Below are 14845 nucleotides of genomic sequence, written 5' to 3' on the forward strand. Positions count from 1 at the left end.
TGGTGAATCCTACACTAAGGCACTGTACGAGCACATCCACTCTTGCATGAGTCGTGCCATCTCAAATAGAACCAAGACGCTCTCCTCCAAAAAAAGGAAGCCAATCTAGTGGTCCCCTGCCATAAACAAACTATACAACAGAAGAAAGAAACTGTTGTAGAAAAGAGGAAAATCCCAGGATGCAAAAAACTCTCTTACCAGCCTCAGTAAGAATCTGAGATCCCTCATAAAATCCTCCATAGCTAGTTACAAAAATAAAATTGCCAAAGATTCCAAAGACAACCATAAGAAATTCTATAGTTATGTCAAGAATCTAAATGGCAATGCTCAGATAGGCTCTGAGCTACAACAGAATGGCATTAAATATACTGATCCCAAGGATATTGCCAATATCCTGGCAGATTCATTTTTGTGCCAACTTCACCCCCCTTTCACCCTCTAAAGGGCCCAGCTCAGTACCAAAAGACTGCCAAATTCCAGTAATCACGGCCACACAGGTAGAAACCGCACTTTCCAAAGCTAAGAATAGAGCATCGATGGGACCAGATGACATCCTGGGCTGTGTACTACATGAACTACAAAATGAACTGGCACCTCACCTAAGTGTCATGTTTAATCATAGCCTCACCTCAGGCTTCGTGCCCACTGAGTGGCGCACAGCTACAGTTATCCCACTCCACAAGGGGGGATCCCCTTTGGATCCCAGGAACTACCATCCTATCAGTCTGATGAGCCTGATCTGCAAGGGCATGGAAAACATTATCATGGAACTTATAAACTTAGACATTGGCAACCTTCAAACACTGGACCCCACTCAGTTTGGGTTCGTGAAGGGCCGATCTTGTCTCCTGAACCTGACTGACTTCTTCAAATCAGTCTCCAGAGCTGTGGACGAGGGTAAGGTGGTCCACACAGCCTATATGGTCCTCACCGTGGCCTTTGACATCATCCCCCACTCTGGAATCATAGATAAACTTACTAAGCTGGGCATAAATCCTTATGTCACTCGATGGGTTGCCAACTGGCTAACTGATAGAACCCAGACTGTAAAAGTAGCCAACTCTAAATCCAGCTCCAGACAAGTGACAAGTGGAGTACCTCAGGGTTCAGTCATGGGCCGCACTTGTTTAGCATCTTCTTCTCTGAAGTACAGGCCAACACTAAGGGACTCTGGCTAACAAAGTTCTCAGATGACTGCAAACTGGGAGCCATTATTGAATCCCCAAATGATATGGATAATCTATAAAAGGGCCTTACAGAAGCAGATGCTTGGTGCCAGAGCCATGGGTTCAAGCTTAATGCCAAGAAATGTATAGTTATCCCCTTTGGGAAAAAACATGTACCCATGAATTACCACATAGGTGGCAGTACACTAAACACCGAAAGTGTGATGAGAGACTTGGGGACACAGGTGGACAGGGGTTTCACCTTCGATAATCACATCACCACAACAGTCAGGAAATCCTTCTATGTGGCACACCTCATCACTAAGGGCTTTTCATCCAGAAAAAAGGAGGTCATTGTACCACTGTACGCAGCCCTCATTAGACCCATTATAGAGTACAATGCCCCGTTTGGTATGTACCTCACAAGACATCTGTAACAGCTGGAAAGTCCGCAGAAATACCTCACTAAAAGAATCACAGGCCTAAAGCAGATGCCCTATACTGACCATCTAAAAAAACTCCAGCTATACTCTGTGGTATATCATCTACTCAGAGGTGACCTCTGCTTAACATACAAGGCCATGTCAAACCCTGAGTTGTTGGTCATGCTCCACTTAAAGAAATCCCAATCCCTCAGAGCCACATGCTCCAGGGATCTTAACCTTGTCATCACAATGAACAAAACATGCTGGAGGGATAGATTCCTGACGCAGAGACTCCCCATACTCTGGAATAGACTGCCCATACATGTCAAGCAGAGCGCCTCATTGGCCTCTTCAAAAGGAACCTTGACGATTGGATGGGAGATAGGAAATTCACCCCGGGGATCACATCAGTCGCCCTGCTAGACAGGGGTCCAGGGAAGTAAATATTGTGGGAAGAAATATCCAGGGAGTTGTAATGGCTAGGCTTGTATAGGCCCTAGGGCCGATAGCCTAGTACCAACCTATAAACCTATATAGATCTAGAGGGTCTATGTTATATATTCGAACTTTCAAAACTTCGAATACCTTATGTTCAAAAACATATGGTCAAAGTTTGAAAGACCAAATATATAATAAAAAAAAAAAGAAAGAAAGAAAATCATACCTTAACGGTGCGAGCAGGGGGGCAAGCACCCCTGCACCCCCCACACACCCCCCTACTTAAATATACCAACTCAGAGTCCGCACTTCAGTGCAGAAAAGGGAAATTCTCCCATTCTGCACCATATGGCGCAGTTAAATTCAACCTTCGAACTCTTGAAATGTTGATCATATGGTGTCGACCATAGGACTTTCAACATTTCAAGCGTTCGTTGTTCTGACAGGAACCTGATCTAGATATATCCATATAGATAACTGGATATCGATATAGACATAGATGTAAATATATACATACATATATACATACTGTACATACACACACACACAAACTGAATACACATGCTGAAATTTGGTCAATCAATTATGGTGGATTCCTCATTTTGTGATTTAAGGGAGTATTGGGAGGAAGATGTGGAGAGTGTACTGGCCAGAAAGAAGTAGTACTCATTAAATTCTTTAAAGAAGTCATCAGAAAGACAGATCTTCCTCTATCAGAAGGCACTGTGTGCTGGTTAATGGCACACATTGATCATCCCTAAGACTAAGTAATGAGATAAATCTGTAGATCTTATTTAGGGAGGCTTGCAGATATTTGTGTCACAGGTAAGAATTGTAAAAAGATATCCTAACTTGGATTAAGATGATTCTTGCTTATAACAATAAGTGCTAACACTGTTTCATGCATATCTCTCTGTTCTGCTTCCCAATTACCCCAGCTGCTGTTAATCGATACAAATCCACCTCCAGACCAGATGTACAGCCCCATATCCCTTCTTCTTCAGAACCTCTGGATACTGTGAAGCATTTGGAGGTCACATCAGCCACAATCTCCACAACAGCTACAATTAAGGTCAGCAGCATTTCCAGCACAGAAATTGATTATCACCCGTTACCAACAAATGAAAGAAGGAATGGTTCGCCTGAAGCCCTTGATGAGACTGTTTCATTAAGTAAGTAAATCTTTAATTAGTGATTTCTGTTAAATATGATTTACATAGCTTTAAAGTGAATGGGCTAGCTGCATTGATTCACATGTCAGGTGGTACCAGCTCTAGAGACATATCAGTTTAAATATGCACCTCAGTGAGTCTAGACCACATCCTAAGTGTTTCTGAGTTATAAGCCTTCTGACATGACAGATTGTACAATGGAGAAATACATCCCAGAACTGAAGAAATATAACTTAAGACCTCATGACAAAAATAACTTAATCTTCAAAAGACACCCATCTAGCACTAGTATAGGGTCTATATTACGTTATCGAATACTAATGTATTCGAAAATATAATAGTCGACCCGTAAATGTCGAAGTCGTAAAACATTGAACATTTCAATGGAGATCTCCATACAGAGCAGAAATGGAAGTTTCCATTGTCTGCACTATATGGCGATCTTGGGCTTGCCTCCTACTTACAGTGTTTAAATGGTTTGCTTGGGTGTGTTTTTGTATTTTTTTGTAAATGTTCGAAGTTTTACAACTTCGACATTTACGGGTCGACTATTACATTTTCGAATACATTAGTATTTGATAATGTAATATAGATCCCTAGTATAAGAGAGAAATTATGTTCTAAACTAGGCATAGCCTGTTGTAGTAACATGGCCTTGGGTATAAGATAGTAACAGACATAAGACAACAACAGACAGTTGAATAATTTCAAAATAACATCAAAAAGTATCTTTTTAAGGAATATAAATACAAATGCAGTGTTTCAGTGACAGAGAGTAGAATTCCTGTTAAAATTATGGCTTCAAAGTTTTCTGATATTGTTAAACTTTGTAGAAAGGTTAATTTATTCTGTTATATTTTATATCTTGCCTATATCCTTTGAACTGTAAATATCATTTTTTTTCTTAAATTGCTGTGAAATAATTTGCTTCTTGTTATTTAATTTCTGTCCATACATGTTGTTGTAAAACCTTGTGAAATATGCTCTTATGTTTTATTGTAATATTTACTCCAAACATAAACTTCAATGCATGCTGAAAAGGGTCCTTGGACCAGTCCACTTACATAAGTTCACAAATATGTACTAGACTAATAACCATCAAGGCCTTATAAGTGTAGCCTTGCAGCCCAACCCAGTTTTGTCCCTATGTGTCATGGGTATTTATCAGGAGAGGGTATGTTATTTAGGACGTTTCTAGAGGTTATACGGGGGGTATTACTGTCTGCTTCTGTCTATCAGAGACATGGAGGCCGGACTTGGAGTGAATTTCCAGTTTCCCATCATTGATTAAGGTTACACATAAATATAGTTGGAGTGCAGTCTGCTCCACATGGATAAAGAACCTGTTCTAGAGCATAGGGGCTCTCTGAGACGCACATCTGTCTCACCAATGTGTCTTATTTATGTCTTAAGCAAAAGTCAAATCCTTGAATCTCATGGTTATGCTGTTGTTCATTTTGCAGATCTGAAAAAGGTAAAGGTCCGTCAGAGCTGTAAATGAGGATATCTTGTATGCAAGGCATAGAGTGCCTCTCAGTAACCTGTAGGAGACTGAGTATAGAGATAGGTCTTTAAGGCAATCTGTATAGGACAATGTGTTTATACCCTGGATTCTCTTGGTAAGGAACCTTTATGAGTGTTCCAACTGTTGCATTTGTCTGTTCAGGTACATGCTGAAGAGGGCATTATACTCAGTGATGGGTCTGATAAACACCAAATAAAGTGGCAGTATGGCTTTCTTGGACTTGGATGCCATGTCCTTACTTATAAGTCAGGAGATATAGAATGATTTTCTTATTACCTTGGCCACATGTTGGTCAAAGGAAAGATTACTATCTACATATGTTCACAGATTCCCATCTACCAGGTCAACTCTTACGGGTTTCCTATCAATGGAGTAATTAGCCTGAGTGGCAGTTTTCCCAAAAGGGACTATAATGCATTTTTTGGCACTGAGTTTTAATACATGACTTTGGCATCAGTCATTTGTCTGTGTTAGACTCTCTTGTAAGATATGTGTCGTGGGGTAATCTATGATAGCTCCCAATTTGCAGTCATCTGCAAACCTGGTTAGCCAAAGGCCCTTGACTTTAGCCTTTACCATACAGAAATAGATGCAAATAGGAGTGGTCTCAACACAAAGCCCTGAAGTACCCCACTTGTGGCTGATTTCTTAGTAAAGGTGGTCTCACCAATCCTGACTTCCTGGGTACTGTCTGTGAGCCAGTTTGGCAATCCAAATTGATGACATATAGATAAATAGACAGACAGATACATCCCCAGAGGAGAAAACATGTATTTGCTTTCAGATATATTTCTTGGACTACAGAAGTATAATTCACAGCATTAAAATCTGCCAAATACACACCATACAAATTTCTTCTGCAGTGGAATACAGAAGAAAGCAGGAAGCACTATATACAGTAATTAAGTTTAATCCTTTCTATGAGTGGATTAGCCTTAAGATCTGAAACGGTACAATGTGTTACATTTTTTCATGTCAATGAGAAAGAAGAGAGAAAGGTATTTCACTTTTTTCACTCTTCCTGAAGAGGAGAAGGCAAAATACACCACTTAGAGAGAAGTTCAGGAATCATTAAGAGTATGCCTTTGAAGAACTTGCCAATTATTAGACATTTGATCTTTATAAGAGGTCAAAGTCCACGGTGTCCTTACATGTTCATGCTTCTGAGCTGAAGAACAAATGTAAATGTTGTTGAACAGAAGTGCAGAATGAAAATACTTGCCATAGTGAAATCTGAAAAAACATGCGACAGGAATGCATGCAAACTGATGGACGAAATGTTGAGTATGAACAGGCAGAAAGTTAAATTTAAACCATACATTGCACAGTGCAATATTATGCCTCAATGTGTCTTACAAGCATCAGGGAACAATACAGTGAACAGAGAGCTTTGCACTCGTTACCGATATATTGTGATCATAAGGACATATCACTGGGTCAAAAACTGCTGACATACATATTTTACTAAATAAAATATATGTACCAAATTCAAGGTAAAATAACCATGAAGAAAGGAGAAAATCCCCAATACACTGCAAAATGCTCGGGCACAACAGCAGCACTGCATAACATGCACTGCAGTCAGATGCACAATGGGGAATAGTAACACTGGGCAAATGTGGTCAGAAAGATGGAGCCTAACCAGATTGCCCTTGATCATGTGGAGAAGTGAATGTTCTGTATGACTGCTGATTTTTTATTGGGTTTTAAGGTTTATCATGACAATATCATAAACAATTAAAACCTGATACTGTGCTAGTATTGCATTCTGGTAGAAAACGATTGGTAGTGCTCAGAAGTAAAGCAAAACAGGAACTGAAGTGAATGGAAAGCTTGACTGTGCCAGTATTGCATTCTGGTAGGAAACGATTGGTAGTTCTCAGAAGTAAAGCAAAACAGGAACTGAAGTGAATGGAAAGCTTGGGTGTCATTAGAAAACAGTTAGTGAACAAGTAGAATGGATCAACATTATGCTCACTGTTTTGAAGAAAAACAAGATTTACATTTGCATTGATCAACAAAATCTGAATACAATGATTAAAAGAGATCCTTGCTCAATTCTTTGCAGTTAAAGAACTCCTCTCAGGAATACCAAATGCTTAGAGGTTTTTGTTTTTTTTAATACTAGATGGAAGCCAGATATTCTGGTAGAAAAGCCTAGATAAACCAAGCTCCTAAACACCATTAGAAAGTTACATAATCCTTACATTTCTTTTTGATATTTGTTCAGCATCGGCTGTATTTCAAATATCTACTATGCAGCCAACTAAAGGTTTGTAAGGTGTAGGAAAGATAGCCAGTAATGTATTAATGCTGGGTCAGTTACAACAGCAGCCTGAGAAAACAGTGATACAACTGCTGAATAGAATAAGATGTATAGTTTCAAGTAAAATGTATAGTTTGGTACATTTGAAATATGTGGGTCTTATTCTAATGTCATTAGGACTGAAGTCTGATCCATGACAGGACCAAGCAATAGTGCAAAGCCAAAAGACAAACAGGCATTAAAAAGGTTTATTGGAATGATGCATCATATTCCACTGTCTCTACTTAATACGTCTGAGATGACAATGCATCTAAGAAGCATGTAAGATCAATACGTAGAATGGGAATGAAGCTTATGAACAGGAAGTGAGTGTTGAATGGCTTCAGAAGCTAATTATAGATACACCAACATTAAAATGCTATGCTGTGAACTAGCCAGTTGTGCTACAATTAGATACCTGTCAGAACAGGGTAGAAGCTATGATCCTACAAGAAAGTATACTAGTTGCCTATGGGGCAAGAGCACTTACAGATGCATAAAAGAGATGAGTTCAGACAGAAAGAAAAGGAACTGTAAGTGGTCATGTATGGATATGAGGAATTCCATGAATATTTGTTTAGTACTGGAGTTAACTTGAAACAGACTACAAATCCCTGCAAAGTATATTCAGCAAGTCATTGTACAAATCAATTCCAAAATGGCTCTAGGTGAATTGATCACATTGACTAATGCTGATGTGACAGCACAGACCCATGTAAAATGGGAAAAGTGGGGCTCATGACAACAATTATGTTGCTTAATATACAGAAGCATGATCTGAACGTGAACTATAGGGCAGGCAAGGATTACATAGAGTAGGCATGTGTAGCAGGCATATTCTAGCTAAGTGGCATAGTAATGAATCTTTACTATTCTGACTACTGGTCAACAGAAATATCCCTATCAATACTTATTTTTCAATAACTTCTGATTAGGAAAATACTTCCAGACATGTTAAAATCCCTTCGTTTGGTATACAATGACCTTTCAGCACTGTCATCCTGCAAACTAAAACAAAATTCCTGCAGGAAAAGAAAATATAATAGTATACAGACCAAGACTACATATCTCTGCTGCTGGGTCACTTCTTATTCTGAAGGGCAAAGTTAGATTTGATATCTACCCTGATGCAGAAGGGTGTCTATACAATATGAGTATTATGATAGAATGTCATTGGATTTAATGGAAAAAGTAAGTTAGAGGGCATAAGACCACAGATGACAATCCTACTATATTGTGCAGAAGCTATTCATGTTAAGAATCAATCCCTTAACAACAGCTGTCATCTATAGCTGGCCTTAGGCATAGGCCAACTAGGTAGCTGCCTAAGGAGCCGCTCTAGCAGGGGTGCTTTTCCAGTCATCTGGATGGTATAGGTAGGCCAGGATGGGGGCGCTGGGTGGTGTGGGGGGTGCTGTGGAGACCTTTTGCCTAAGGCACCAGTTGACCAAAGGCCAGTCGTGCTGTCATCTACATTTCCCATACTGCTACACCAGAACAGAAGCGTCTGTCTTATTCATGCAGCTCAATACCTGTCTCATAATGTAGGTAAAGGTGTCACCTCTGATTTAGAACATTGCTGGCTCAACATTGTTTTAGCAATGTTTTACTTGCTGAATTGCTTATTTGCATATTTACCACACACCATTCATTGCCTCAGTGCTCAGTTATATATCTTTTCAGAAGTCTTTCTATACTGCTGTCTGTTGAGTTTATATAGGCCTTTTCTGAGCATGTGTCTTACATAGTAAGTATTGTACCATTTCTTGAATCCTGGTCATAAGCCCAAAATGCCAGTACTGGGAAACATAAACTTATGAAAATGTGCAGTAATTGAAGGGTTAAAAAGGTTCACTAGCAAATCAACCCAGTGACATCATTCATCTGGGAAAAGGTCTCTTACTGTACAGACTGACAAACTGTTCCATTTTTCCATGCAATAAAGGTAGATAGACTGATAGCTAGACAGATACCTAGCTAGCTAGATAGACAAACAGAGTTATATAGTCTTTTTCTGATTTGTGGACCAACCTCAACAAATTGAACACACACCTTTTTTTGTGTCTATCACCCTGGGTTTAAGTTTAACTATCTTAGATATAGCTGAGAACTATCGAAATAAAAAAAAGTCTTTGCTGATGCATTCTATATTTGTAGAACCATTGCTGACTGCTGCTGTCTATATTTTTGTGTTTACTATAGCATGAATGAACCCTTCACTGTTGAAACACCATGTCTGACATGCATTATGAAGTGTTTTGCACATTTTAGTTTTAAAAACCATTTGCTCAAGCAGAGGGCAGTTTTGTATACTGTCCAATGAATAACCCTTAAAAGCATAAAGCTGTAACTTTTATGATTAGATATAGGCTGCAAGCATTAAAATAATTTCTGCACTTCATTCCATTGTATTTTGTGCTCTCTTTCATGACTGATCACTTATGTTTTGCCCACTTGCCTTACACTTGGGTCATACACTTTGCTGAAGGACAGTTGAGACATATGCTGTTATCTATTGCATACACAGTGCATAATTTAGAAAATAAATGCATGAATGCTTATGTTATTGACATCAAATGCCTAAATAATGTAGTTTATTTTATAACCATCAGAGTGGGCTGATGCATTCTCAAAAGGAATCATTTCACCCACAACCCAAGGTTACATACAAAATTAAGCACACATTTATAAAAAAAAGGTATTGCAAAATTTAAGATAATAAAAAGGCACACAAGCTGATATTTTCAAATACTTACATCAGTCAAGATGGAAAAGATTTGCAAAGCTAATATTCACATTAACATTTAATTTATTGCTCTTGTTTACAGAAAAGTACCAATGTCTCTTCTGCAATATTATAGTTGGACAGTATTTCAGCAGACTAGGGAAAGAGCATACCTCTCAAACTCTTTTGGCAAGAATTCTGGGAAAAGCCATAAATAATGGGGGGGGCAAAGGTCATAAAATAGGTAAAATTTTAAAATATTGCTTTTATAAATTTAGAAAGTATACAGAATAACAGGTTTTGCATTAGAATGAATTTTCTGAAGGGTATGAAGTCTAAAACTCAAATGTCTGTCATGATTTTCTGACTTCACTCTTTAAAGATTTGCCAGAAAATCAAAAAGTTGATGAGGGACAGATTGAAAATATAAGGAAAAATCTGGACATTCTGTGTAAATCTTGACAGTTGACCGGTATGAGAACGAGTATTTATTTACTTACATGTTGCTAAGAAAATTGTGTTTTCTATATCTGAAGTGTGTGTGTGTGTGTCTTTCGGCATTTCCCAGTTAGGGGTCGCCACAGCTGAACTCCGGTCCGCTAATGATTGACAGTGGATTTTTACAGTGCTGAGTTGCCAGCCCGATGTTCAGCCTTCAAAGAAAGCACACTCATTCACACACGCACCTACCTGCATGTCTATAAACATCACTTGACTGTGGGGAGAACATGCAGACTCCACACAGAAGGTGCTCCAGCAGAGAATCGAACATAAAGCATATCTAATAATGAAAGACTACAGGAAAACAGGTTGTTAAAATTAAGCAGAATGGCTTTAAGATTTCTGCCTTTATTGCTCCTGGAAACAACAGCTGTTAAGAATTGTTCTGCATAGCCATTGTAGTTCTACCTACAATCACTAGGTGGGAGTGCAAGAGCATAGCTTGACTTGGAGCAGAGAGACGGTTATTATTTTTTTTTTTCTTTTGAAGGTAGGTGGACTTGGCCCGAGTTAATTTTCAGTGACAGCTATTAATGAAATTCAAAATGAGCTACAACTATTGAAAACTACATTACAGTACAAGTCAAACACTCACAAATGGTGGAAATATACAGGAAGTGCAATGTATTGTGGAACAATGCGACACTAGTTATAATGACTGGAAATTATCAACATTTTTTAAGATGACAAAGTATCTTCATGCTGGTGTGGACAAGGTTTATTAGTGAAGTTAAAGCATTTGCTGGTTCTGAACATCTTCCTGCCTGCATAACAACATACTGGCACCGTTGATGTGTTACATGTTTTGGAATAGAATAAAATTCTGCTGCAACTCGTGTGTTGTCACAGTTATCTTGTAGTCTAGCAGTGTAGCAGCAATTTAGTGTATGCAAAGTTTTGTGTGTGTGTGTGTGTGTGTGTGTGTGTGTGTGTGTGTGTGTGTGTGTGTGTGTGTGTGTGTGTGTGTGTGTGTGTGTGTGTGTTGTAGGACAGAGAAAGCACTGCTAGCAATGCCAGAAAAGATGTATAATCCTTGATACACTACTTGTTTGCTGTACATGTTTTTCTTTTTAACTAAAAGAATTGACTTTCAGGTGTGGGTTTTATTTTCCTGTCTTTCTCCTTATCTGCAGCTTTGGTGATTATATGTTCCATCACAGGAATGTCCGGACTGGTTGTGGCTGCACTGTGCTGGTACAGGTAAGACACACTTCTATGACCCTCAGCAAATTGACTATTTTTCTTTATAAAAGATTTATGGTTGCCTAAATAGGACAGTTAAAAGGTGCTCTCTCATGTTTTTGGAATCTATGTATATCTGAGTTTTTTTATTATTACTTTATTCTCCATCATTCATTTTTATCTATAAATTATAATTCATTTTTTTTTCAATTTTAGCACAGACAGGCAGGCATTCTCTGTTCTAGCCATGTAGTACAGCATTGGGTTATATGCACTAGGCAGGAGATTCACGTTTAGTACCCATCAGGCCCCGCCTATGAACTTGATCCAATCTTTTAATATCTTTCTACTCCAGCATTACTCCTAAAAAGGGCCTTTTGTTTTACTGGGCCTGCCTGGTTAATTAATTAATGATTAATAAAAGAATTCTGGAGTATAAATACATGTTAAAAATCATATTTATTTAATTTATGTACTACATTATGTTTGTTAATCAAATAAATCCTCTCTAGGAGGCATTTCAGGGAGACCTGGTGGGAGGGTGGTGAAGTCCCAGGTTATTTTACAGTGAGAAAGAGAGGCACATTAAATATTAGCATGTAAAGTACAAAATTATTTGAAGAAATGATTTCATGCAAGAGGGTATGATCGGGCTATTGCATCAGGGGCAGGGTAATGCCCATGGGAGTTAGCAATTGAGGTATTGCAATTAGTTGTATTTAAAGCATAGGATGCAATAATGTATGAGTGACCACTAAATAAATGGCATACAGTCATGTACCAAATGCAAAAATATTATTTCAGGTTCAATACAATTAAATATGACCTTAGATCTTAGCAGTTGACGTCAAATCTCTGCAACCTAAGGAGGAATCTGACATTTTGACCTGGTCTGGTTCATAGGTTCATAGGTATGTACTAGGCTAATGGCCCTGGAGCCTTTACAAGTCTAACCCATAGGATTACCCTGGCATCGTGCCACCCGACATTAGTTCCTAGTGCCTCTGTTGAGTAGAGCCACTGGAGTGATCCCCCAGGGTGAATTTTCTATTTCCCATCTCTCTTGAAGAGGGCCAGTGAGGTGCTCTGCTTGACATGTATGGGAAGTCTATTCCATAGCGTGGGCAGTCTCTGGGTTATGAACCTGTCCCTCCAGCATGTTCTGTTGATTGTGGTAATGAGGTTGAGGTCTCTGGAGCATGTGGTGTGGAGGGATTGAGATTTCTTTAGATGTAGCATTTCTAACAGAGCTGGATCAGACATGGCTTTGTAAGTCAAGCAGAGATCGCTTCATAAGTAGGCGATATGAGACAGAGAATAGTTGGAGTTTTCTGAGTATGCCCATATAAGGGAAGTGTTTAAGGCCTAGGATCCTCTTTGTGAGGTACTTTTGTGGCCTCTCCAGTTGTTCCAGGTGTCTAGTGAGGTACATGCCAAATGGGGCATTGTACTCGATGACTGACCTAATGAGGGAAGAGTAGAGGGAGACAATGACCTCTTTCTTCCTGGATGCAAAACCCTTAGTAATGAGATGTGCCACATAGAAGGACTTTCTGACCACAGTGGCAACATGGTGGTCAAAAGAGAGGTTGCTGTCAACCTGTGTTCCCAGATGTCTTATAATGCCTTCTGTGTTCAGTGGACTACCATCAATGTGGTAATTCTAGGGAACCGGGTTTTTTCCAAGGGGGATGACGACACATTTTTTGGCATTGATCTTAAGGCCGTGGTTCTGACAGGATGTCAACATCACTTGGGGAGTCAATAATAGCTCCCAACTTGCAATCATCTGCGAACCTTGTCAGCCAGAGTCCTGCCGTGTTGGCCTGGACTTCAGAGAAATAGGTACCAAACAGGAGAGGACCCAGGACCGAACCCTGTGGGACTCCACTCATGACTGGTTGGCAGTCTGACTTGGAGTCAGCTACTTTCACACTGTGGGTTCTATCTGTGAGCCAGTTTGCAACCCACCTAGTGATATAGGGGTTGATGCCTAGCTTAGTGAGTTTTTCTATGATTCCTGATTGGGGAATGGTATCAAAGGCCTCAGCCAGATCAAGGCAGGTTGTATGAACCACCTTGCCTTCATCCACAGCTCTGGTGACTGACTCAAAGAAGTTGACCAAGTTGAGCAGGCATGATCTACCCTTCACAAAACCAAACTGTGTAGGATCCAGAGTTTGGAGATTCCCTATATCCTTGTTTATTAGGTCCATGATGATGCGTTCCATAGCTTTGCATATCAGACCCATCAGGCCAATTGGGCGATAATTCCTGGGGTCTGTAGTCGCTCCACCTTTGCGGAGAGGGATGACTGTAGCAGTGAGCCATGCAGTAGGGACAAAGCCTGGGGTGAGGCTGTGATTGAACAGGGCACACAGTGAGGTGCCAGTTCTCTCTGTAGTTCATGTAGAACACAGCCAGGGATATTGTCAGGTCCCATAGAAGCTATATTCTTGGCCTTGGACAGTGCTGTTTTAACCTGTGCAGCAGTACTACAGGGTGCCTGGCAATCTACTGGTATTGTGATTGGTCCTTTGTGGAGGGAGAGAGAGGTAAAGTTAGCACTGAATCTGTCTGCCAATATATTGGCAATATCTGTTGGCTCGGTATAGGAGGTACCATTGTACAGTAGCTCAGAGCAAATTTGGGTATTGCCATGGAGATTCTTTACATAACTTCTTTATATATGGTGATGCTCTGGCTTAGAAATGAATAGTGGGATTAGCAGTTGGTACTTTGATCCTAAAACTCCTGCATCCTGGGAGCACTACTCTGCATTTTAGCTGATTAAGGAGGACTGATAAGCGTAACAATCCTCATGCTAAAATATCTGGATTAACTGCCTGCAGCAATATGTCTTGTTAGTGAGGTGGAATATAGAAATCACTTCAAAATAGTAGGAAAGCATTTAACCTTGGAGGCACTCTCAGGTACACCCCATCTCACCCCCCCCCCCATCTTTGCCCTGGTGACATCTAAGTATGAAGGCAAAATCAACAAAAATCCTGCTGCTACAGAGAACATCTTATTGTGCTTCAATTTCCCGATGGAAGAAATGAAAATTATGTACTTACTATATTGCTGGATCTGCAAGAAGTATGTCTGCTTTTAATAGTAGGTAGAACTATATGCCACTGGTATCACAATCAGCTCCTGGAATGTCTTCAGATGGATTGTTCCATCCACCAGCTCTTATAATAGTGATTGGCTCCCATCTCCCCAGTTCTTCTTGGCACACTTGTTTTGGATATGCTTAGAATACAGAGCGCAAGTACCCCCTGGAAATGAAGGAAGGAAGAAGGAGAAAAGGAAGTGAAATAGCAAGTGATAGCCAGTCCTTTGCTTCTGGATGCTGGAAGAGGAGAGCAAGAGACTGGCTGTTTGCCCTGCACCATGGTAGTGC

At 39.8% G+C, this 14845-nt stretch overlaps 1 protein-coding gene across 2 annotated transcripts in view; it reads left to right on the forward strand.

Annotated features, from left to right (window-relative positions):
- Window positions 1-14845, forward strand: part of LOC122811444 (neural proliferation differentiation and control protein 1-like) — a 311459-nt gene that overhangs the window by 253507 nt on the left and 43107 nt on the right. For both annotated transcript variants that reach the window (XM_044083289.1, XM_044083290.1), the window contains 2 exons: window positions 2968-3201; window positions 11391-11457. In XM_044083289.1, coding sequence (XP_043939224.1) covers window positions 2968-3201; window positions 11391-11457 — 301 coding nt within the window. The remainder of the gene's footprint in view (window positions 1-2967; window positions 3202-11390; window positions 11458-14845) is intronic.

The sequence above is a fragment of the Protopterus annectens genome, chromosome 9.part0 (genome assembly GCF_019279795.1).
Source record: "Protopterus annectens isolate FY-2018-M chromosome 9.part0, PAN1.0, whole genome shotgun sequence".
In the NCBI taxonomy this organism is placed as follows: Eukaryota; Metazoa; Chordata; order Ceratodontiformes; family Protopteridae; genus Protopterus; species Protopterus annectens.